Source organism: Schistocerca piceifrons, chromosome 11 (assembly GCF_021461385.2).
Source record: "Schistocerca piceifrons isolate TAMUIC-IGC-003096 chromosome 11, iqSchPice1.1, whole genome shotgun sequence".
Classification (NCBI taxonomy): domain Eukaryota; kingdom Metazoa; phylum Arthropoda; class Insecta; order Orthoptera; family Acrididae; genus Schistocerca; species Schistocerca piceifrons.
Genome location: NC_060148.1, coordinates 83353564 through 83377029, shown reverse-complemented (window position 1 = coordinate 83377029; position 23466 = coordinate 83353564). Strand labels below are relative to the sequence as shown.

Sequence of the window (23466 nt, the reverse complement as noted above, 5' to 3'; positions counted from 1 at the left end):
GACTATTGCACACAAGCTTTTAGTGAAAACTGCCTTCAGAAAAGAAAAACGTGTACATATTCACATAAGCAACCTCACCTCAAACACACTTGGCCGCTATCTCCAGCGATAGGTAGAGGTCGTGAGTGTGGTGTGAGATGTCCTTGTTTGTGTGAATGGGTGTTTTTCTTTTCTGAAGGCAGCTTGGGCTCAAAGAATATGTGTAACAGTCTCTTTGTCATAATATCAGAAAATGAGGAAAAACAATAGATTGGTACTCACAGTAAAGATGACACATTAAGTTACAGAGAGCACAATGACAAGACTTTTACAAAAAAATTATCTTTTGGCCAAAGACTACTTCAGAAAAGGAGAAAAATAAACACAAGATTGCCATAATGAGATTTTCACTCTGCAGCGGAGTGTGCGCTGATATGAAACTTCCTGGCAGATTAAAACTGTGTGCCGGACCGAGACTCAAACTCGGGACCTTTGCCTTTCGCGGGCAAGTGCTCTACCAACTGAGCTACCCAAGCACGACTCACGCCCCATCCTCACAGCTTTACTTCTGCCAGTACCTCGTCTCCTACCTTCCAAACTTTACAGAAGCTCTCCTGCGAACCTTGCAGAACTAGCACTCCTGAAAGAAAGGATATTGTGGAGACATGGCTTAGCCACAGCCTGGGGGATGTTTCCAGAGTGAGATTTTCACTCTGCAGTGGAGTGTGCGCTGATATGAAACTTCCTGGCAGATTAAAACTGTGTGCCGGACCGAGACTGGAACTCGCGACCTTTGCCTTTCGCTGTGTGGATGGGGCGTGAGTTGTGCTTGGGTAGCTCAGTTGGTAGAGCACTTGCCCGCGAAAGGCAAAGGTCCCGAGTTCGAGTCTCGGTCTGGCACACAGTTTTAATCTGCCAGGAAGTTTCAAGATTGCCATCCTTGGCAGCTTGGAGTGGAATGCAGCTGTAACATGGAATGAAAGCAGCATCTAGCGGGTGCAGGAAGGGGAACAGATAGCAGTGTACGCATGGTGGGAGAGGAGAGTGCTGTCTGGCAGTGTGTGCAGGGACTAGGCACCAGACACAGCATCAGGAAGCTGTGGGAATACCATATTTCTGCATTTTTGAAAAGCATTCGACATGATACCCCACTGCAAACTGTTAACAAAGGTACATGAATATGGAATAGGCTTCCAGATATACGAGTGGCACGAAGATTTCTTAAGTAATGGAACCCAGTATGTTGTCCTCCACAGCGAGTGTTGCTCGGGGTCAGGGTTAACGTCAGGAGTGTCTGGTTGTTTGCTGATGTGGTGATGTACAGCAAAGTGTCAAAGATAAGTGACTATAGATTGAAACAAGATCACCTAGACAAAGTTTATACTTCATGTGATGGATGGCAGTTGGCTCTTAATGTAGGAAAACATTAGTTAATGCAGATGAGTAGGAAAAGCAGACCTGTAGTGTTTGGATACAGCATTAGTCGTGTCCTGCTCAGCACAGTCATGTCATTTAAATACCTGCACATAACGTTGTGAAGCGATATGAAATGGAACGAGCAAGTGAGAACTGTAGTAGGGAAGACAAATGGCCGACTTTGGTGTATTGGGAGAATTTTAGGTAAGTGTAGTTCATCTGTAATGAAGACTGCATATAATACACTAGTGTGATCTATTTTCGCTCAAGTGTTTGGGGTCCTCACCAGGTTGGACTGAAGGAAGACACCGAAGCAACTCAGAAGAGAGCTGCTGGATTTGTTATCAGTGGGTTCGAACAGCATGCAAATGTTATGGATACGCTTCAGGAGCTCAAGTGGGAATTTCTGGAAGAAAGAAGATTTTCATTTCGAGGAATGGTACTGAAAAAGTTTAGAGAACTGCCATTTGAAGCTGGCTGTAGAACGATCCTACTGCCGCCAACATACATTTCGCGTACAGACCAGGAAGATAAGATAACGAGAAATTAGGGCTCATTCGGAGGCATATGGCCAGTCATTTTTCCTTTGCTCCACCTGTGAGTGGGACAGGGAAGGAAACAACTAGGTGTGTTGCAGAGTACCCTGCACCATGCACCATATGATGGCTTGTGAATTATGTATGTAAAAAAAATTGAAGTGCGGGGAGGGGTGGGGGTGGGGGGTGGAAACTGGATTGGAAAATGAGAGAAGCAGGGAAGTGGAAAGACAGGCAGGTGCATTGGCAGTGGGCAGCGCAGAAAGAGAGTGGAGAATGTGAATAGGGAGGAGGTGACAGGACAGAGGGGGCGGAAACCATTGCATGGAGGGTGCGGGGACAGTAGGTTACTGTATGTTACATTTTCATAATATTGTTGATATTGCAACCTCAACGTCTCAGTGTTTGATTTTACCCATCTTTATTCATCCTAAGTTCATTACACCATGATACAGTGTTTTTCAAGGTAATACAATGCAAATAAATAGGCCAAATATACAACACACAGCGTTCATAAAATGCTGTTACCTGCCCCGTGGTGGTATAATGTGTTAAGTACTAAAGTAAGGAGCAGCTCCTGTGACAGCTCAGTGCACTGTGAGCACCTGATGATGTAGGTGATTGTGCCAATCAGTTCAGATCATCCAGCTGAAAACGTGGGATGACTTAAATTAGCAGAATGTAAGAACACAAAATGGCGCAGTTTGGACCATACAGTGTTTTTCTTTGTATAATTGTATGTTCAGATTCAGATTTGTTGTTTTATTGTCACTCTGAACATTTGCATCTAAAAATCAAACTCTTCAGAATATGCCCGTGTAACTCTGTTGTACCTTGTCTCTGATCCAGTTGTGTTTGTGCTGAAATTGAATACACTTCAGCAGAATGTCAACTTTTTATAAATGAGGTCAAAGCACTTCTTCTATAATTATATTTTGTACAACTGTGTAAAATAGCTCTTGCACTTCAAACATTACAGCATCTACTCATGACGAGTTCATACATAGGAGACTAACATTAGAATGAATTAAATCGTGCTAGTGGATTTATTCTGTCATGCCTTGATGTCGTGCAGCATTGTTATGACACATGCATTTACTCACTGGTGCACTGCGTCACCCCAAACTGCGTTGCTGATTTACAGTGGTTGCACTAAACTTGGGACTTGTGATAATACTGCGATCGCTATCTCATCCCGAAGACGTGGACTCCCTCCATGTATGGGCCACATGCATAACAGATAACAAAAACTGCAAACAGCTAGCTAATTTTAACCACTAAATTATTGTATAAGTTAACTATCGTGACCGTCATTTGTCGGTTAAGTAGGTGTAGGGCTACACATCACTCTACCATTGTGATATGTTATACCACAACCTGCTGGAGAGACCATTGACCTTTGTGTCTGATTATATTATAAAAGTCAGTGTCTTTGTCAGATGCTACTTTATTATAATTGATAATAGGTTTTGGTTTTACAGCCATCATCAGATCTAAAAATTGCAGCAGCAACATGTAGTCAGTACTGACTAGGTGCCTATGTGTCGCTGCTGGTAATTTTTGGATCTCATGATGTCTGCGACCCGAGTAGCATGTGACAAAGACATTGCCTTGTATAATCTAGAGCGTGAGAAGTTAAGTACTTTGAGCAGATTGTTCAGATATTTAGTAGCAGCTGCCACTATGAAGAATAAGTTTTTAGTGTGCGTAACTGCCAAACTACAAATTGAAAGAGCCTTTATTCCAATGTCGCATAGTTTTTTTACATTACATATCACTTCTTTTGCCACAGGCAAAAATTTGCTATGGCAAAAATGCCAAATGTATTGATTAAATTTTTTGTTTTTCCATGAGCACAGCTTCAGTGGCAGTGTCTCAATATTTACCCCACTTTCTTAAGCCGGCAACCTATAGTATCAATTACTGAGGTTGTGTGCTCAATGTGGGAACAGTAATTGTGGGAATGTGTATGGATATGTCTTCACACATTGTCACGTCCAAAGGAATCCTACGGACATTTATCATCTATCTGATATTGTTTATATATCTAAAAACACAGATGATGTGACTTACCGAACGAAAGTGCTGGCAGGTCGATAGACACACAAACAAACCCAAACATACACACGAAATTCAAGCTTTCGCAACAAACTGTTGCCTCATTAGGAAAGAGGGAAGGAGAGGGAAAGACGAAAGGATGTGGGTTTTAAGGGAGAGGGTAAGGAGTCATTCCAATCCCGGGAGCGGAAAGACTTACCTTAGGGGGAAAAAAGGACGGGTATACACTCGCGCGTGCACACGCACACACATATCCATCCACACATATACAGACACAAGCAGACATATCTTTAAATATGTCTGCTTGTGTCTGTATATGTGTGGATGGATATGTGTGTGTGTGTGCGAGTGTATACCTGTCCTTTTTTTCCCCCTAAGGTAAGTCTTTCCGCTCCCGGGATTGGAATGACTCCTTACCCTCACTCTTAAAACCCACTTCCTTCCATCTTTCCCTCTCCTTCCCTCTTTCCTGATGAGGCAACAGTTTGTTGCGAAAGCTTGAATTTTGTGTGTATGTTTATATATAATCACCTGTTGTGACCCGTGACAAGCCCTGCAATTTTACACATGATAATTCTGAGCTCCAAGGAAATGCTTTGAGCAATATTTAAGTCTTTCCTGGTTTTCACCTGGTGTTTCAGAATTCACATTAAACTGTATGTCCGACCTATAACAGTACATGTCAATTATAGGTGTAGGACTGCAACAGTGTACTGCCTCCAACAGCACTGCATTGTTCAAACAATTTGTGGACAATTCCACTCTAAAATTTAACAAAATAATTTTTGGTTGTAGTTTTAATTCCAATATCCAACAGCTGTTTCGTTTCACATTTCCCTTTTAATACAAATTGCCATAATAGCAGCCCATTAGTGCTGTAACATGGGGTGCACAATTATTTTTAAGGGAAGTCAGTCAGATATATTTCTTCTTACCATTCAGCTGTAGCACTAGCTCAATTTTTGAATTATTGAAGATTGTTTCTCCCGTTATGTATGATTGCTCCAAAACCATTGATTAGTTACATTGCTACACACTTTACCTCCAACTACAGTAGCAGCATTCAAAATTTTACCCCACTTTAAGTCAGCAACTCATAGTATCAATTGGTCGTGTGGTAGCGTTCTCGCTTCCCGTGCCCGGGTTCCCAGGTTCAATTCCCGGCGGGGTCAGGGATTTTCTCTGCGTCGTGATGACTGGGTGTTGTGTGATGTCCTTAGGTTAGTTAGGTTTAAGTAGTTCTAAGTTCTAGGGGACTGATGACCATAGCTGTTAAGTCCCATAGTGCTCAGAGCCATTTGAACCATAGTATCAATTACTGATGGTGGTGTGTAATCAATGTGAGAACAGCAATTGTATGGACATCTGTGTATGTGTGTGCACAAATTGGTGTCCAAAAAAACACCCGAAAGACATTATTGAAGCCTGTATTATGGTCATTTTGTAAAATCTGACAGATATGCAGTATTTGCAGAATGATTAAATTTGATCACTAATTTCGTTCCTCTGTTACCAAAACTTTATCATTTTTATATATGTCTGTTACTCCTTTTTGAACCTGCTGTTTGACTGTATTTAATGTTACTTATAATTAGGGAGAACTGATTGTCCATAATATGGAGTTTATTGTTCACATAAGTTTTATGACACCCCGCCCCCCTCGTAGGTACATTAGTTTTGTGAACTAGGAAGTTTAGTTGTGCTTTAGAGAAACCGGTGATTATCTCGTAGTTTGCCAATGACGGTTGTTCCTGTTGCTATGAAAGCTAACAGAAATTGTTGAAGGTACGGAATCTAGTGTCTATCACTTACAGAAACACACAGCATGCATTTACCACATAGACTGCTGGGAAAAGAAGTATTCTACATGTCACATACAACTGTTAACAGAATAATCAACTGGCAGGTACATACGATATACAGGCTTAGTAAAATCTCATTTAACACTCAACACCATGGAAAAGAAATGGAAACAAATACAATAAAATGATATAACACCCACATAATTCAGAATAATTCGGAGCCTCGGTAACAATAGCACATCCGACTATGGCAGAAAGAAAACAGGCAGAAAGTAAGAGGACCACAATACTCCAACACTAACTTGGACGCATTATCGTACAGAAGCTAAGACAGTACTAAGATGAATGAGAGAACTAAAAAAATTAATGGTGCACAGTAATGTACACATGCAAATTAATACACAGTATAGCAACTATGTTGAAGAAACAAAATTTGATACCCCCAATCAGATTTGCAGATGTCAGATACCAAGAAGCAGGTATAGCCAGTCAGAGTGTCAATACAGCAAATCATTGTACCTGGAAATTTCAGAACATGCTACAAAGATAATGATCAGTATGTTCAAAAATTCCGGTTCAGCCTTTACATAGTCTTTAATGAAGCATGTTCATTCACGAACCACCAGACATGCAGTAAGGTATGAAAGTTAAAAGAATGAGCAACCATAACAGAATGTAGCTGGAACATATTGGTGATAAGGAGGAGTGAAGAATCAAGTTCAGCCTGAAAACACTACTTGATTAAGGCGTAATTGCTACCCGATTAAGTAGTAGTACCAACAGTAACCTGAAATTGGAAAAATGACAAGGTATCGGGAGAGGATAAAATATTAGCAGAAGTACGGGAACTAGCTTGCAAAAAAGAGTGGGGAACATTGGAAAAGAAACACACAGTAATCTGACCAATTCACAAGAAGGTGTGTTTAAGTACACACTAAACAGCCAGAATTTCATATTGTGAAAATTTTTAATCTTATATTTCTGATTTACGAATTAAGACATTGTTAGCTTTCTGCTGCCCACCCCCTTTTCTATCTTTTGAAATAGATCATCCAATGATGTTTTAATGATAAGTCTTTATTTAACATTTAATGATACTTTATATGATGATTTATTGCTGTATGAAGCTTACATGCCTATAAAATTGCTGTTGTCGCCTTACACTCAATATTAGCATCTGCTTTTTCCTCGTCCGTAAAGTTTATGCCCTCCATTTTCTTGATCGACATATGTCGCTCATTTCATTTGGACTGTAATTCAGAATTTTTGTTGTTGTATGTCACCTAGTTGTATTCATGTTGCATCCGCCATTGTCTGTGCTCAGCTATTTCCTTACCATTTGGTTGGACATCCAGCTCATTTTGAATGTTTATATTTTTAGTTAAATCTCTTGTTCTGCAACCATTCACTCTCCCTAATAACATCATCTCTGTTGCTGTCATCTTTCTTTTTATTTATCTACTGTCTAATGCCATTTCAAATATGTCTGTAGACGAATAAACAGCTAACTTACCAACTATATATTGGATATTACCTTTTTCTTTTGACAATGTTCTCAGCGGGTGTGGAACCGAGGTGTGAATAGCGACGCAGTCCTGAGGATGTCGAAGAGCACCGGTGCCGGTGGCCCATCGGGTCAGCCGACTTCGGGGCCGGGTGGAGTGGGTGGGAGGGGAGGTGGCCTCGGGGTGACGGGTGGACCCGGAGGCCTCCGGGGACAGTCGCGCAGCCTCGGCATCCCGGGCAGGGGCGCTGGCAGTGGGCCCGGCCCCGGCGTGCTGTCCGGCTCCGCCCCCTTCTACCGGTACGACGACTCGAGTGCTGCCGGCGGTGACAGTGGTGGGGACGGCATCCGCGGTGGCAGCATCGGCTCCCTCAGGCCGGGCCGACCGTTCGTCAGGATGCAGGTGTGTTGTGAACCTTCTGAGAAGTAAACTATTCCAAATTTGTGTGATCGTAGTGTCTGTAGTTGTTGGATAATTAACCCTAGCAATATGGATGTATGTTTCATAATTTGTACACCGTAGGGAGGGAGGGGTACTTTGTGACCACCAGAGAAATGTTTAAAAAATATGAATTTCATTAATTCTCATTATTTTTCACAACATACTTCTTAAAACTATACAGATGTGTAAGAAGAGTCCTTAATCTGAAAATACATTCATGACATTTGTTGCGAAAAGTAACATTCACTACTAAGGCATATATTTTTGGGTTGGGTTTTACTGGAAAAATTACAATTATTACAGTGTCTGGTATAAGAAAGCATTAAAAGAATTTCAAAATTTGAAAATATGAAGAACAGGACTAGATTACAGTATTTACAAGACCCTGCTCCCCTGTCCCTTGCTATTGCAAAGGGTAAGGTATTTCAAATCCATCATTCAGCAAACAGTGAAGGAAACTGAAGATAAATATGGAAAGGGAATAAAACTCAGGGTGAAGCAAAATGAACTCTGTGGTTTGCCAATGACATTGTAATTCTTTCAGAGATGGCAAAGGTCTTGGAAGAGAAATTGAACGGGATTAGTAGTGTCATGGAAATAGGTTGTAAGATGAACACAACAAAATTAAAACAGTGGTAACAAAATGTAGTGGAATAAAATGAATTAAAAGTGAGGGAAAGAGATTAGAAAATGAAACATTAAAAGTAGTAGATGAGATTTGTTATTTGGGGAGCTGAAGAAGAGATGCTACCCAAAATAGACAGGATTTAAAAATGCAGACTGGCAATAAGAAGAAAAGCGTTTCTGAAAAGGAGAAATTTTTTAATATCAAATTTAAATTTAAGTGTTAGAAAGTTTTTCTGTGGGTATTCAGAGTGTAGCCTTTTACAGAAGTGAAATTTGGCTGATAGACAGTTCAGGTGAGGAGAGAATAGAAGCTTCTGAAATTTTGTGCTACAAGATTGTGGCAAATTATATGCACGTTTTGGGTAACTGACGGGAAGGTATGGATTGGAACTGGGAGAAAGGAAATGTATGGTGTAACTTGACAGAGACCCAACTACAGTAAGCAGATACAAATGGATGTAAGGTGCGGTAATTGTGCAAAGATGAAGAGGCTTGCACGGCATAGACCAGTGTGGAGAACTGCATAAAACTTGTCTTTGGTCTGAAGAAAACTGCTGCTTTCTGCAACTGCTAAAGATGTGTTTGCATTTTATCATAAGATTTTGTTTTATTCGTTCAAACTGTCGTCAGTTATCGGAAACTAAATGTACTGACTATTTTAGTCTTGGTTTTAGATACAAGGATGCAGTGGAGAAAGGAGATTAGGAACTAAATCCTAGTGAAAGAAAATGTTTTACGTAGTCCATTAAACAAAGCATAATTGGACGTTACTTGTGACTGCACCAGTGAAAGGCATATGGACATAGTGTCAACTATTTTGTGACATCGCGCGTGCGCGCGCGCGCACACACACACACACACACACACACACACACACACACACACACACGCGTATGTTTTATCACAGGAAAACAGATATTAGTGGTGTGAATATTTGGTCATATTTTAGATCAAGAAGTGTTCGTGCTGCAAGTCAGTGATAACATGCCAACATCAGTACCATATGTAAGAACACCTGGAAAAAGTACATACAAATTACACTTTTGGTTTTAGGCAGAAGTTCATCAAAAGTTCAGTGAGTAAAAATCAGAGTTCAGTGGCTTATGAAATGAGCTGCTTACTAAAATTGTTAACAAGATCGGTTGGTCCAGACCCCTGGCAATGTTTCAAGTGAGTAAACGAAAAGCTTATGGTAAAATAAAAACAAAATTTTAGTAGTGCAAAAATAGATTTGAAATACCTTAAACTAATATTGTATCATCTTCATGTGTATGCTGTCTGGCTGGTTTTGATTTTGGTCATCCCAAAATGTGAATGATTATTAGTAAAATACTGTGACTGAAGATAATGCATGCCTAGCGATAATATTATTGACCACATATATAATGCTTGCTTTGTACCTTTAGTGACCTTTCTTCGTTTTTACTATTGATTTATAATTAATTTAAAAAATAAATTTGACTTCATTTTCTTTGCTCATGTATTTTTCTTTTCTCTCAACATTTTGCCAATTATTTTGCTCTCTTATATGTATCATAATTTTGACCAATAATATGCTTTCACTATCACAGAAAGAAGTAAACAGACGTCTGAAGTAATTTTGACTTTCTGCAGAATGCCTTGTGTGTCTGTGTCTATCTGTCTGTGTTTAATTTCTTTTCTCCATTGAATCTTGCATGGGCCAATTTTTCCTGGCATTTCTGGATAACGACAACTGCCAGTGTAAAAGCATTTCCCAAAATACCACCTCCGCAGCACATCTGTTGCTACAGCACAACTGGTTTTAGACCTGCTATAGTTGGAATCACGAACGATGGTGGTAGAGTTTAGGCTTGTTATGCGCATCTACGCCATGTATGCTGTGAACGCCATAGCTAATGAGAGCATTAAACGTGATTTTAGTGAGTTTTTTTAGTGAATTTTGATTCCATTTTTTGGGAGTTGTCATCACTGATTGTGGTAGAAGTGATAAATTCTACATAAGTAAGCGAGAGACATATTTGTAAGATATACGCTTTCTTCAGGTGGAAAGCATGCACATGAGTGTACTGCAACTGTCACTTGAAATCGTCAACAATTCAATCCCCATCCCTTGAGATGCACAAACCACCATCGTTCGTGGATCAGACTATAGTGTAGTTTCAAGTGATACCTCAAGAAAATACATTTTACATGAAATCACTTTCACTCGACCAAGTATGAAAGTAAAACCTAGCTATGTAAAGTTGGAATAATGATAGCTGCCATTGTAAAAGGAGGATGTTAAATTCCAGTTCATTAAGTTTACCATAAGTGATTTCATACCTCCCAAGTTCACTCCCACATGGTACCCAGGTTTCTGTAAATTTTACTATAATTTGTATCAGGTTTGAAGCCATATGTACAATAAAAGTTGTTGGCATACTGTTCTTAAGGTTCCATGTAACAGTATATTTGGCACATATTTTTTTCTGTATATCAATAATGTTTGCAATACTGGCAAATTGTGATGACACGACAGTAGCTTACTCGTCTACTCGTTCGTTCGTCGAAAAGCAGAGTTCGGAGCGCAACTGGTCGGACCGTAACGGCACGGACCACGAGTGGGGCGGGGGTTCCGGACCGGGCAGCTCCGCCCTCGGCACCAGCCCCCGCAAGGACTTCGGGCGCGGCTTCGACAGCTGGCGGAGGCAGGGGCGCAACACGGTCAACTCCGAGCAGGACGACGACCCGCCAGCTCCTGGAGGTTGGAGGAGCTCTACCACCAAGTGGAGTGGTGAGTTTGCCATAGTCGTCCACAATGTCATAAAGAAGGCAGATGTTACGTGTACTAGTGTTTTTATCTATCACTTAACACTTCTTTCACCTCTGGCAGTATTGGAGATAGTGCTAAGATCACCTACTTATGTTCCATTGTTTGTGAAAATGTAATATTGTTCACGGTCATTTAATCTCCTTGTAAATATCATATTTCTGTTCTGCTCTTTTCTATACCTCCAGACATCACCATGCACCAGTCAATAAGGGTGAACAATTAGTTGGAGTGTTATTTAGTGATAGCTACAGTATGTACATTATTAAGCAAATGTTTTTCTGAGTAACGTGTCATACAAAAGTACATGAGGTACGTCACTTGCCTTTTGATTCCTGTCATTCCTCCCTTACCCTCAACTCCAGCTCCAGTTAGAATATATGTACCCCACTTACATAAGCCGGCAATCTATAGTATCAATTACTGAGGTTGTGCGCTCAATGTGGGAACATCAATTGTGGGAATGTGTATGGATGTGTCAGCACACATTGCCATGTCCAAAGGAATCCTTCGGACATTTGAATTGGGCGCTACATCGGGTTAATTTTTTCAGATCTACAGAAGTTAAATTCAGCTATTTATTTTGGTTGCCCTTGTCAAAACCATACGTTAAGCCATTTGTTCTGTTCTGTAGTTTTTTACATTTTAGCCCAGCTTCTGCTTCTGCTTCTTCTTTTTTAGTTTGAGATGTGTGTTAATATTGTGTACTGTCATTTTTCCATCAGGCAACACATTGTATAGTTTCAATAAATACTGTTTTTTGAAAGGTACATATAACTAGAAGCAAATATTTTTGTAGCTTGCTGGAGTAAATGTGGTGATTTCACTCTGTTTCCATTATTAAGATCATGAATCCTATGACATGATAGCTAACATAGTGTAAAATGTATAGCATCTTTGCCATATCAGTGTTAGATATTTTTGTAAGCAGCAGTCACAAATATTTTCTTTAGCAAGGTTAATAGTTTTCTGAGCTATTATAACAGGTGCAGATATCATAATTGAGTTATTTGTGAAATCGAGATTGACCCCACTGAAATAAGCCGGCAGCCTATAGTATCAATTCCTGAGGTTGTGCGCTCGATGTGGGAACAGCAATTGTGGGAATGTGTATGGATATGTCTGCACGCATTGCCATGTCCAAAGGAATCCCACAGACATTTCTGCCTCACATCCTATATTTTTGTACTGGTGTTATATGGCCCATTAAGTAACCTGATTTGACTGACAAAAATTGCTTAAATTTAGTCTGGAATGATGATAATTATTTTCAATCATAAAATGTTGCTTACCTTAAAACAAAAAGAAAAAAAATATTGGTTTTTCCTTTCCATGTGATTTGAATTGCCACATAGAACAGCTCATAAGTGTTCAAAAATAGATGGTGTAATTGTAATAACTGTGTGTGTTTCTGTTGCCTCATTTGTATTATCAAGGTATAATTTCTGGTGATAAGATTTCTGTCAGGGAAAAGTTTGGTAGGTAAATCATTTATAGCTCATAGCATCAACTACAGAGGTTACATGTTCAATGTGGGAGCATTAATTGTGAGAATGTGTGTGGTTATGCTCGTGTCTTTTGCCTTGTCCAATGTAACCCCAGAGACATTTGTGTTTTCCAACTGATATCAATACGCTTTTCTGGCCTATTCAGTAATAAGATTTTGGACCATGATACCTGCTGTAAATGCTGAAACCTAAGAAAGGGACACACATTTACAGAGAAACCAATGTATTCCGTACTGTTGAGCCATAGCTGTCGCCTTGTTAATTGCATTATCAAAGATTAATTTCCTTGGATGTGGTGGGGCTTACAGAAAAATGATATGTATATCATTTCTTGATTTAATTCTGTTCTCATGCTCACAATTCTAATACCAGTGTTAAAAGTATACCCCCACATACATATCCAAGCAGATTGTTGTATCAGTGAGATTGTGCACTGTATGTGAAAACAGTAACTGTCAGAATGTGTGTGGATGTACCTGCTCTTATTGCCATGTCCAAAGGAGTCCTATGTAAATTTGTGCCACTGGTCCTATTTCTGTATCCCAGCATCATATGACCCCTGCAGTGACCTGATTTGACAGCCAAAAGGTTGCCACAATTTTGTCTGTAATGTGTCCCACAGATTTGGAAAACTTGATTGATTATATTTGCAATTTTTGGCTACCATGAGTATCTTTGCAACCTGTGCCAGCTCCCACTGTGTGTGGAATGTTATCCTCAGAAGTGACAGAAATAGCATCACATAAGTTGGTTAGTAAAATGCCTTTTTAAGTTTAATTTTTATTTCTACTTTTTCCCATACCATGAACAGTCACATACGAGAACTCATCCGTGCTGAAAATGTGTCGTGTAAATTGTGTATTGATTGAATTTTTCTGTGCAATGTTGCCTACAATTTCTGCGCCAGTATTTTGATGTTAACCCCACATTCTTAAGCCGGCAATCTGTAGTATCAATTACTGAGATTGTGCGCTCAATGTGGGAACAGCAATTGTGGGAATGTGTATGGATGTTTGTGCACATATTGCCATATCCAAAGGAATCCCTCAGACACCTGAATCAGTGTTAAAAAACATATCGGCTCAACCACTTGTTTATAGTGTAAAACATTAAGATTGACGCGTTTCGGAAGTCAAGCTTCCATCGTCAGAACCTGTTAAAACTCGCTGAAATGGAACATGCACCAGGCACAATGAAATTGATGATAAAACATCGTGGCTATTTCCCCTGCTGCAGCCGTGTCTTCCAAGGTGCATCTCCATATGAAAAACTCTAAAATGGTGTCGCCTATGGTGTTCAACATCTAACCACATGGCTTTCTCCTCTATTGTCGTAAACCACCCGTGCGTCTTCATTGATACCACACACCACGTAGCCAAACAAGACACTGAAACGCGAGTGAGATCGTGTGCAAGTAAACAAGGAAGTCACAGAGATGTCTATACAAACAGATAACGTATACATGTTCCAAGGACCTCATGAAATGATGGTATCCTACCAATTGCTAAAAATGTAGTTACTAAAAGAAACCAGTGAAATGTTTGAAAAAGTTATTTGTATCAGAGTGTGTTCTGATTATCCATGCTATGTATCGTAATTTCCAGCTGTTCTAGTAGATCCAGCTTTTTGCCTTTGTCCTGGTAATGTAAAATAACGAGATCCTGATCTATTCCCAACATGGAGTGCCCCATTTCCCAAATATGCGTGGCTACAGCTGACTTTTCGAAATTATTAAGCCGGAAAGCATCGCTATGTTCTTTGTAACGTATTTTAAAGGACCTACCAGTTTGACCTACATAGCTTGCCTAGCACGTGTTACACTGAATTTTATAGACCCCAGCTCTCTCATATTTATCACTTTCCTGCTGCAAATTATTTCTTTTTTTATTATTCTGATGATGGAAGCTTGACTTCCGAAACGCGTCAATCTTAGTGTTTTACACTATAAACAAGTGGTTGAGCCGATATATTTTTTAACACTGACATTCACAACCACGACCTCTCATCCAGTATGGATAAAATCAAAACCTGAATCAAGCTCTGCATCCAGTCTATTTTTTAAAATGTGCCAGAAGTCATTCTGTTATTTATTAGTTTGGTTCTGCTTGACCAAACTGTGTGATATTTTTTTCTATTTGTTTTTAAACCAAGAATTTTTATTTTCATTGTGTGAAATGTGTAAGTAATATGTACTGAGTCCCTGTCAGGTGAGACATTTTATGGTTCCAGTAGATACTGTAGTTTTGAAAATAGTGCAGGCTAACATCCCAAAGACATTCGGGCTCACATGCGGTTCCTCTTCGTCTTGGCCCAAACTTACCTTGTGTCGCATCACAAGTCCTAAATTAGACACTTGTGACCGTTTGGTTAAATTGTATGGCTGATGGCAAGTCTGCAAAATACAAAGTTAATATAACATATAATAACAGTAATAATAATATCGGGAACTACATTAACGACCCATAAATTATGTAGGCCACACAGTTGCAATGTGGTTAGAATAATGTTTATTCAGAAAGCCAATTAATAGCAAAAGTGGACATATTTAGAATTACTATTACAGTCATCAGCACTGAAAATGTCGTGTAAATTGTGTATTGATTGATGTCCATCTGACACAGTTCGATCATTCATAATCACATCGCGAATTACCAATTCAATACCCCACCTTGTTAACGACGCGAAAAGTTAAGAGTTCATACCAGGCATGCAGCTGCTCACTGCTCAGAGACTAAGTCCCGCGATACCACACAATGTGAAATTTTCTAAGTCTTTTTACTTCCTAGCTGCCTAAAGACTGACCTTCCGCTTTTGCGTTTGTATCTGAACTGTACCCTTTGGTGTCTTCAGCTGAACTGTACTCTCTGGTGTCTAGCTCAGAACTGTCCCTCTCTGCGCATCTCCGGCCACGTTTATCCACACGCCGAACATCATCACTCAACTGACTAGGGCCGTTCCCTTTCTTGAAGCTGTCCATCTGATTGACTACAGCTTATTCTACATTATTTTACATTTTAACATATTTAAATAATCAAAGCTTGACCACCTTCACATTCTAAATAAAGTAACAATAATATCCATTGTTAAATTCTTGTACATAAAACCAATACAATTCTCTTCTTAACTTTGACTGTCAGAGCCAGTAGCCTTGCTGATGCTTAACTGAAAAAGTGATAATTTAAATTTACTGTATCTTTTAAACAAATGAAGTTACAAAGTTGATATTTACAACATTCATCATTTTAATGATATGCTTCTATATGAAATGTCGATCGTCAAGATTAACTAAAGAGTTCAGATTTCAGCATTCAAGTCTTTGTTACAAAACTTATGAATCTCACTTTAAACAGTAAATCCTAAATGATTATAGCTATGATCAATATTCAAGTTTTATTGGGATCACCATGAAAATTCATGGAGGATGGCAGATTAAAATTACTGTGGCTTGATTCCCTACATTACTACAGAATTAAATAGTTTCCATAAATGTTTCCCTTAATAGCTGATCTTAGGTCCGCCATATTTAACGCTGCTACATCTCCTTGGCCACAGAAGCCTTCTACTTGTGAGTTAACGAGCATTGCGCTCTCATTTAAATATATGGCCGAAAGAGTCAGCCTACAGGAAGTGTAGATCCAGAACCGGATGCCACAAAGGGCACAGATTCACCACGAAATGGGGAAACTCACAGGCGTCCATTGAGGCCTAAGCACTGTAGTGTGTGAGTGAGACAGACAAGATCCTACATCATAGGGAATGGGTTTCCCTATGATGTAGGATCTTGTCTGTCTCACTCACACACTACAGTGCTTAGGCCTCAATAGACGCCTGTGAGTTTCCCCATCTCGTGGTGAATCTGTGCCCTTTGTGGCATCCGGTTCTGGATCTACACTTCCTGTAGGCTGAATCTTTCGGCCATATATTTAAATGAGAGTGCAATGCTCGTTAACTCACAAGTGGAAAAGTCAACATAAATTTGTGTCACTGGGCCTATTTCTGTGTCCCGGCGTCATATGACACCTGCAGTAACCTGTTTTGACAGCCAAAAGGTTGCCACAATTTTGTCTGTAATATATCTCACAGATTTGGAAAACTTCACTGATTATATCTGTAATATGTGGCTACCATGAGTATCTTTACAACCTGCTCCAGCTCCCATTGCGTGTGGAATGTTATCCTCAGAAGTGATAGCAATAGCATCATATAAGTTGGTTAAGTCTAATTTTTATTTCTACTTTTTCCTACGCCATAAATCGTCGTCATGTTCAAGAACTCGTCAGTGCTGAAAATATGATATGTAAACTGTGTATTGATTGAAAGTTTCTGTGCCAGTATTTTGATATTAACCCCACATTCTAAAGCCGGCAATCTGTAGTATCAATTACTGAGGTTGTGTGCTCAATGTGGGAACAGCAATTGTGGGAATGTGTATGGATGTTTGTGCACACATTGCCGTATCCAAAGGAATCCCTCAGACACCTTAATCAAGCTCTGCCAAAAGTCATCTGTTATTTATTAGTTTGGTTCTGCTTGACCAAACCATGTGTGATATTTTTTTCTATTTGTTTTTTAACCAAGGATGTTTGTTTTTATTTTGTGAAATGTGTAAGTAATATGTACTGAGTCCCTGTCGGGTGAGACATTTTATGGTTCCAGTAGATACTATAGTTTTGAAAAGTGGAAGATGTAATAATATGTATGTTGAAGCAAATGTATTTGTTGTTTGTGGGGGAGGGGGGGGGGGGAAATATGATGATTTTGTCACGCTGTTTTTGTTACTAAGATCATGCATCCAATGATACGATAGTTAACAGAAAGTGTAAAGATTACATATTTTTGCAAACACTACTGACAAATCTTTTGCCTTATTGAGGTTATTAGCTTTTGAGGCTATTACAACATATACAATTAGTGGAAATAAATAATTTGTGAAGTCAAAGTTGACCCCACTAAAATAAGCCGGCAACCTATGGTATCAATTATTGAGGTTGTGTGCTCATCGTGGGAACAGCAATTGTGGGAATGTGTATGGATGTTTCTGCACACATTGCCATGTCCAAAGGAATCCCACAGACATATTTATCAAGCCCTATTCAAATCTGCATTAACATTGTTTGTGATTTTGCTGTGTGACAAACTTTCGCTACTGGCTACCATGTCTTTCATATTGTTATTGTATTTCATTTTCCTTGCAGGTGAACAGTGACTATTGGTAGCATGTTGACAATAGATCAACTAAAATATTTGCTTGACTTTGATGAAGCAACACCACGAAACAATTGTGAAATATTTAGAGTGTATTTATATTGATAAAAAGTTACAGTATGTTATTTTTTTGGAACCACAATGTCAGCAATACAGTGTATTTTACCTCTCGCACGTTTACCAGGTTGGTGCAAATAGATATTGTACACTCTAATTTGTAGAGGAAGAGGAAGCAGAAACTATGTGAGGACACGTTTGTGATATACCCATTTAAAAAATGGGAAAGTCAGGATGGAATAACTATAATATGAATTCAGATAGTTTGTTACTCACCACATGGATGAACCATTGAGTAAAAGTAGACCAAACCATTAGACTGAGCCCATCAGGGAAGGACCACATTCTTAGATGTTGCACATGCATGGCCAGTCACACTGAATCACATGCTATAATGTTGTAATATAGACGAATTATGCAGAAGTACCAGATCAGTCATCATTGCTAACTTCGTCGCAGATGTTTCCTGTACACTATCAGTATTTTTTCACATTCAACCCAAAGTATGCTACTCTCATTACTGCATGAGGCATCGGATGTGCAGCACTTCTCGAAGCCTGTGATGCTCGAACATGGTAATATTGTTCAACTTTGAGACAATTCACTTGCGTGCCGGGTTACCTTCAAGTGCAAGATATTACCCACTGGTCAGCCCTGTTTGATTTTCTTGAATAATCAGCAGTTTTCAGCTTAGTGTCCACTGAAAACCGATGTTGCATTGGAGCTTCATCCAAACACATTGCCAGTATCTTTATTAGATTTACTTCTCACATAATGAATAATTGCGAATTTGAATTTTGCACCAAATTGTGTCCAATCCTGAAGCTAGTTGTTGTTTTTCTTTTGACAATACCACTCCGTTGCTTAAGACTAAATTTTACTCTTTAGCTATTTAAAAACTGTATTAGTCCTGCTGCATAAAATGGTGAAACTATGAACACTGTAATAACCGTTACTAAAATAAAACATTTGGGACATTTATATTATTACCTGATTTATGACACTTTTGAAACCCACTTCATATTGTTGCTCTATTTAAAACTAAGAAAATAGCACCATATTTGTAGCTTCCATGTGTAGGGTTGCCCAGATAAACCACACATTAATTTCTTGTGGCCAGATTTTGAGGATAAAGTGTGAATTATATTTGGGCCAGTATGGTATACACTGTTTTTAGACACACAAAAATAATGTGTGTTGAAAGCTGTAACTGTTCTACATGAGATATTCTGCATGTTAGCTGAGGCATAAAACATATTCGTTTAATTTTTGTTTTTCCAAGTTTCTTCCTCACTTTAGAGACTCTACAGTTTCCAATGTGCCAGCAGGTCGCACCGGCGGCAATAGTTGGCGCTCGGACTCGGAACCTAACAAGGACACGGGCGGCTGGTCGGTCCCACGCAATAACAGCAACTCGTGGGGCGACGACCACGTATCGTCCCGCGGTCCCCACCCGCACGTGCACAGGCCTTGGGATCCACAGCCGCATGCCCACACTCACCCTGCGGCGCACGGGACGGACAGCGACTCCGTGTCTGGGCCACTGCCCGAATGGTAAGTCTAGCTATTCACCTTACATACATGCGTCACTGAATACCTCTAACCATTGTTAATAGCTATAATTTTACTACTTGGAACAAAGTTTAACTGTCAAGGCTTTCCTTGCAGATCAAATGAATATTTACGTTGCAAATTAGCCACAGTTCCATCAGAAAGATATCTTGTGCCTCCCACAATAAATAAATAGCAAATACCTGAGAGCCATATATTAGAAATGAGATTGTTGAACTATATTACTAAAATGCTGTCCCAGAACATGGTATCAGTTGGAATGTAGGGGCAATAATATTTATTGTAATTATTGATTGACTTCAAAAATTAGATATACTGGCATAATCTGTTCATTGAGAGGTATAATATTACATTAAAAGTTTTAAGAGTATAAGACAGTTAGAAAATCTGTGTTTATCGAGGCAACATTACTGATATGGGTTTTATTCATCTATTATTTGAGAATCGGAGCCCTTAGTGACTTCTAACAATGTTTAAACATTATTTCAATATTTTTCTCACTGACACACAATAATGAAAGGGGGAAGCTTACCTATTTCTACGTTCTCACTGTTCATGCAACAGACTTCAGAGTCAGGCATGACATTTTAATCTATCACTTCCTTACAATTGTTTGCAACACACTTTGTATACAGTATCTGCGTATAGAACTTAATGTACCTGAAAAATAGTGTCATTGTACGGCACGTAGTTCAGGGGTTATGATTTCATAAACATTTGATATGTGTGAAAAGCTAGCTTTTAAAATGGAGCAAAAATTACTGCATTTATATTCCAAAAGAAAAACAGTCTTAGTTGCAGGGGAACAATGCTTTTATTAACATATTTCGCCCTTGTGACGCCCCAGAAGAGCAAAATGCGTCAATAAAAGTATTGTTGGCCCTGCAACCTAGAGTGTTTCTTTTGTGGTTGCTGTACCAGATACACCATGGAGTGTGACAAATTGCACAGTTCATATTCATCCAGCGTTTCATAATGAGAATGCTTAGCAACTTGCAACAAACTTCTATGTATAATTTCAAACATCTCTTAAACTTTCTCACATAAATGCTTGAAGGCAAATATTTAACACGATAACGCATTTATGAAATAATCAGTACAGCTCATATCTGCATGGGAGTTTGATCTTCTAAAGAATTAGGGGTTCGCTGGTATGCTGCTAAGGTGAAATTATAGATGAGACATGTATAAATGTATAGAGCTGGGAGCTAGAGGCACACATTTGCAAGAAGTAGGGTGTGTCATGTGTTTTGTTGGTAGGAAAGCGAAGTGCTACATTCTAGTGTGTGTGTAGGGGGGGGGGGGGGGGGGTCACACAGGTCAGAGGATATTCTTGACAACTTTAGTTCTGATCTTAGGAAACTAGTATTTGTGTATCTTGTAAATTGGAACAGTTTTCTGGAAGCACACCCATACCAACTAATACTTGCAGGTGTCTGCCTGCCCCCAGCCGTCGCAAACTAAGAGCATACTAAGAACTTTAATATACAGGACTCATGTAGTATCCACCCTGACAGCGTGCAGGGCAAATTGTAAATGGTATTCAGTAAAAACGGATGTACGAAAACCAAATTGAGATATCCGCAAATGAAAATGGCAGCCCAGTGCAAGGAGGAGCATGAAGAAAGAGCTGTCAAGTTCTGTGGAAAATAATCTTTCACAAAAGGCAGATATATGAAATTCTTTTGTGTGTGTGTGTGTGTGGGGGGGGGGGGGGGGTGGAGGAGGGGGGGGAGGTTAAAAGATACATAGGACAAACAATACGTGCTGAATAAGAACAATGCATCTAATACCAGTTACGCACTGCCTTCTACAGCACAATGTCTGCAGTGGCTGGACATTGTATTTCCACTGGCCATTCCATTGAGCATGGGAAAGTCGGGATATTGGCCAGAGTCTAATCCTGTTGGGTTTGAGTAGTCAAGGGAGCTGTGGAAATATAATTGGCAGACAACCTACTCAACCAAGTCGAGGGTTGCCAGCTCAAAAAAATATGGAAACTCCTCATTTCATGTCTGCACTCTCAGAGAAGTTATTTTCCAACTTTTCAATGCCAGACTTCAGGCAATGGCCATCTGTAATAATCGACCACATAATTTGTAATCACTGTGGATATGCTGAATCTGTGCTTGCTTTGTTTTATTCTCAGATGTATAAAGTATTGTCTGACTGACATTCTTACTGACCGTGTTATCTCTGACCACGCACATTTACTCCACAGTATTGTGTAAAGGGTTTAAATTCTGCCAGCAACTCGCCTTGAAAATAGAAGTTAAGGTTGTTAAGCGAAACACCAAAACAAGAAGTGTTACTGTACTGAATGAATGTCCAAAATACGTTGGAATATTTTTATAAATGCGCCTTTAAGTTTAAGAAATGTGGTTGATAAAATAATGAAAATCGTATATGTGGCAAGAGTTTTTCCTTTGCAAACGAACCTCATTAAAAAAATTTAGATTTATCTGCATTGACTATATTGCAAAGTATTAAAATTGACCATAATTTTATGAACAGCGACAGCATCGGAATGAGTCTTGTGTACATCTTGTTTGTCATCAGTGAACTTGAAATAGTCTCTGGCAGGTGAAAACCTGTTTTGAAACATTAATAAGACTTTTAAATAAGTTCCTTTGTCATGAGCAGTTGTGGACAAAATGGAAAACATAAAAATTGCTAGGAAGCCAGTAGAAACAGCATATGATGAGATGCAGGATGTTGATATGAGGGGGGGGGGGGGGGGGGGGGGGGGGGGGAGGGAATCAGTCAAAGAAACAAAATGCAGTTAACGAGATGTGACAACCTGAGACACAGTTCTTACATTTAAAAGGTTCTGCAGCTTATGACAACTGCTATGACAACAAGCTATGACAACCACGTGTTTATGTTTATCACTTTGCTTATTATGCAGCACTAAATAGCCTCATGCCCTTGTTAACTGGGTATGTTAGGTGAGCCGTGCTGCTACAAAAAGAAAAGCTTTTTCTCTGTGCATTGCTTTACACATTAGAAGCAATGTGGATGAATTAGTTTGTGACATACAGAATGAAGTTCTGGGTGTTCTGTGGCCCACAGAATGGAATTATTTGGGGGAGGGGGCGTATTTACAGTGTGTGAAGCCTCAGATAAGTCAGATTGTGAAATTTAAGTAAAAGTCTGAAACTATATTTCAACAAGCATAGTGTACGTCAATATTTCATTATTATTCATTAAGTATCTGTGTTTGTATGCCCATCCCATAATCCTTAAAAAGTTTTAATGCAGATTCGCCGTTTACTGACTTATCTGTAACTTTCTGATCATTAGAACACGTTTTTTTGTTCATTTGTCTTTAACACATTCAAACCATCTATAACTTCAATAACAAGAAGAATTGTGACAAATGTTAACTGTCAGTGTCACTTATCCATTTTAGATGCTGTGATATTTGTGATCTGTCGGAGGCCAGGAAAGTACATTCAACAATGCATTCGTCATTGTGATGTTTGACAGATGCTTTCATTTCATATTAACACAGAGAAAGAATTCTGAAGGGATCCATCATAGAAGAAAATCTAAATCATTTTCTTTCACTGGTGGTGTAAAGTGAGTTGGAAATTATTGAACTTTAATGCCTAGGGAAAGAGTTAAGACAAACATATAGAAAAGAAATCGGACTTCGACATGTTACAAGGGTAGAGTCCATACATTTATTGGGAGATGAAATGGGTAATGACAAAAAAAAATGGTTTCACGGACGTGCGATAGTGTGTGTAACAAGTGCAGCCTAACACAGGAAAAAGTGACTTAATAATTTCTGACCTGGCAGACTGTTGGTTTAATTTATCAAATTGCCTATTACAGCAGCACTAAATAGCCTCATACCCATGTGCATTGGGTATGTTAGGTGAGCCGTGCTGCTACAGAAATACCAGCTTTTGCTCTGCACACTGCTTTACTACTGTAGAAGCAATGTAGATGAAATGCTGTGTG

At 39.3% G+C, this 23466-nt stretch overlaps 1 protein-coding gene and 1 non-coding gene across 2 annotated transcripts in view; both read left to right on the top strand.

Annotated features, from left to right (window-relative positions):
• LOC124719725 (GRB10-interacting GYF protein 2) overlaps positions 1–23466 on the top strand; it is a 183311-nt gene that overhangs the window by 16827 nt on the left and 143018 nt on the right. The window contains exons 3-5 of the mRNA XM_047244928.1: positions 7351–7698; positions 10900–11119; positions 19251–19479. Coding sequence (XP_047100884.1) covers positions 7351–7698; positions 10900–11119; positions 19251–19479 — 797 coding nt within the window. The remainder of the gene's footprint in view (positions 1–7350; positions 7699–10899; positions 11120–19250; positions 19480–23466) is intronic.
• LOC124720587 lies at positions 13584–13716 on the top strand. The gene has a single exon (XR_007006216.1). It is a non-coding gene; the product is annotated as a small nucleolar RNA snoR639/H1 (small nucleolar RNA).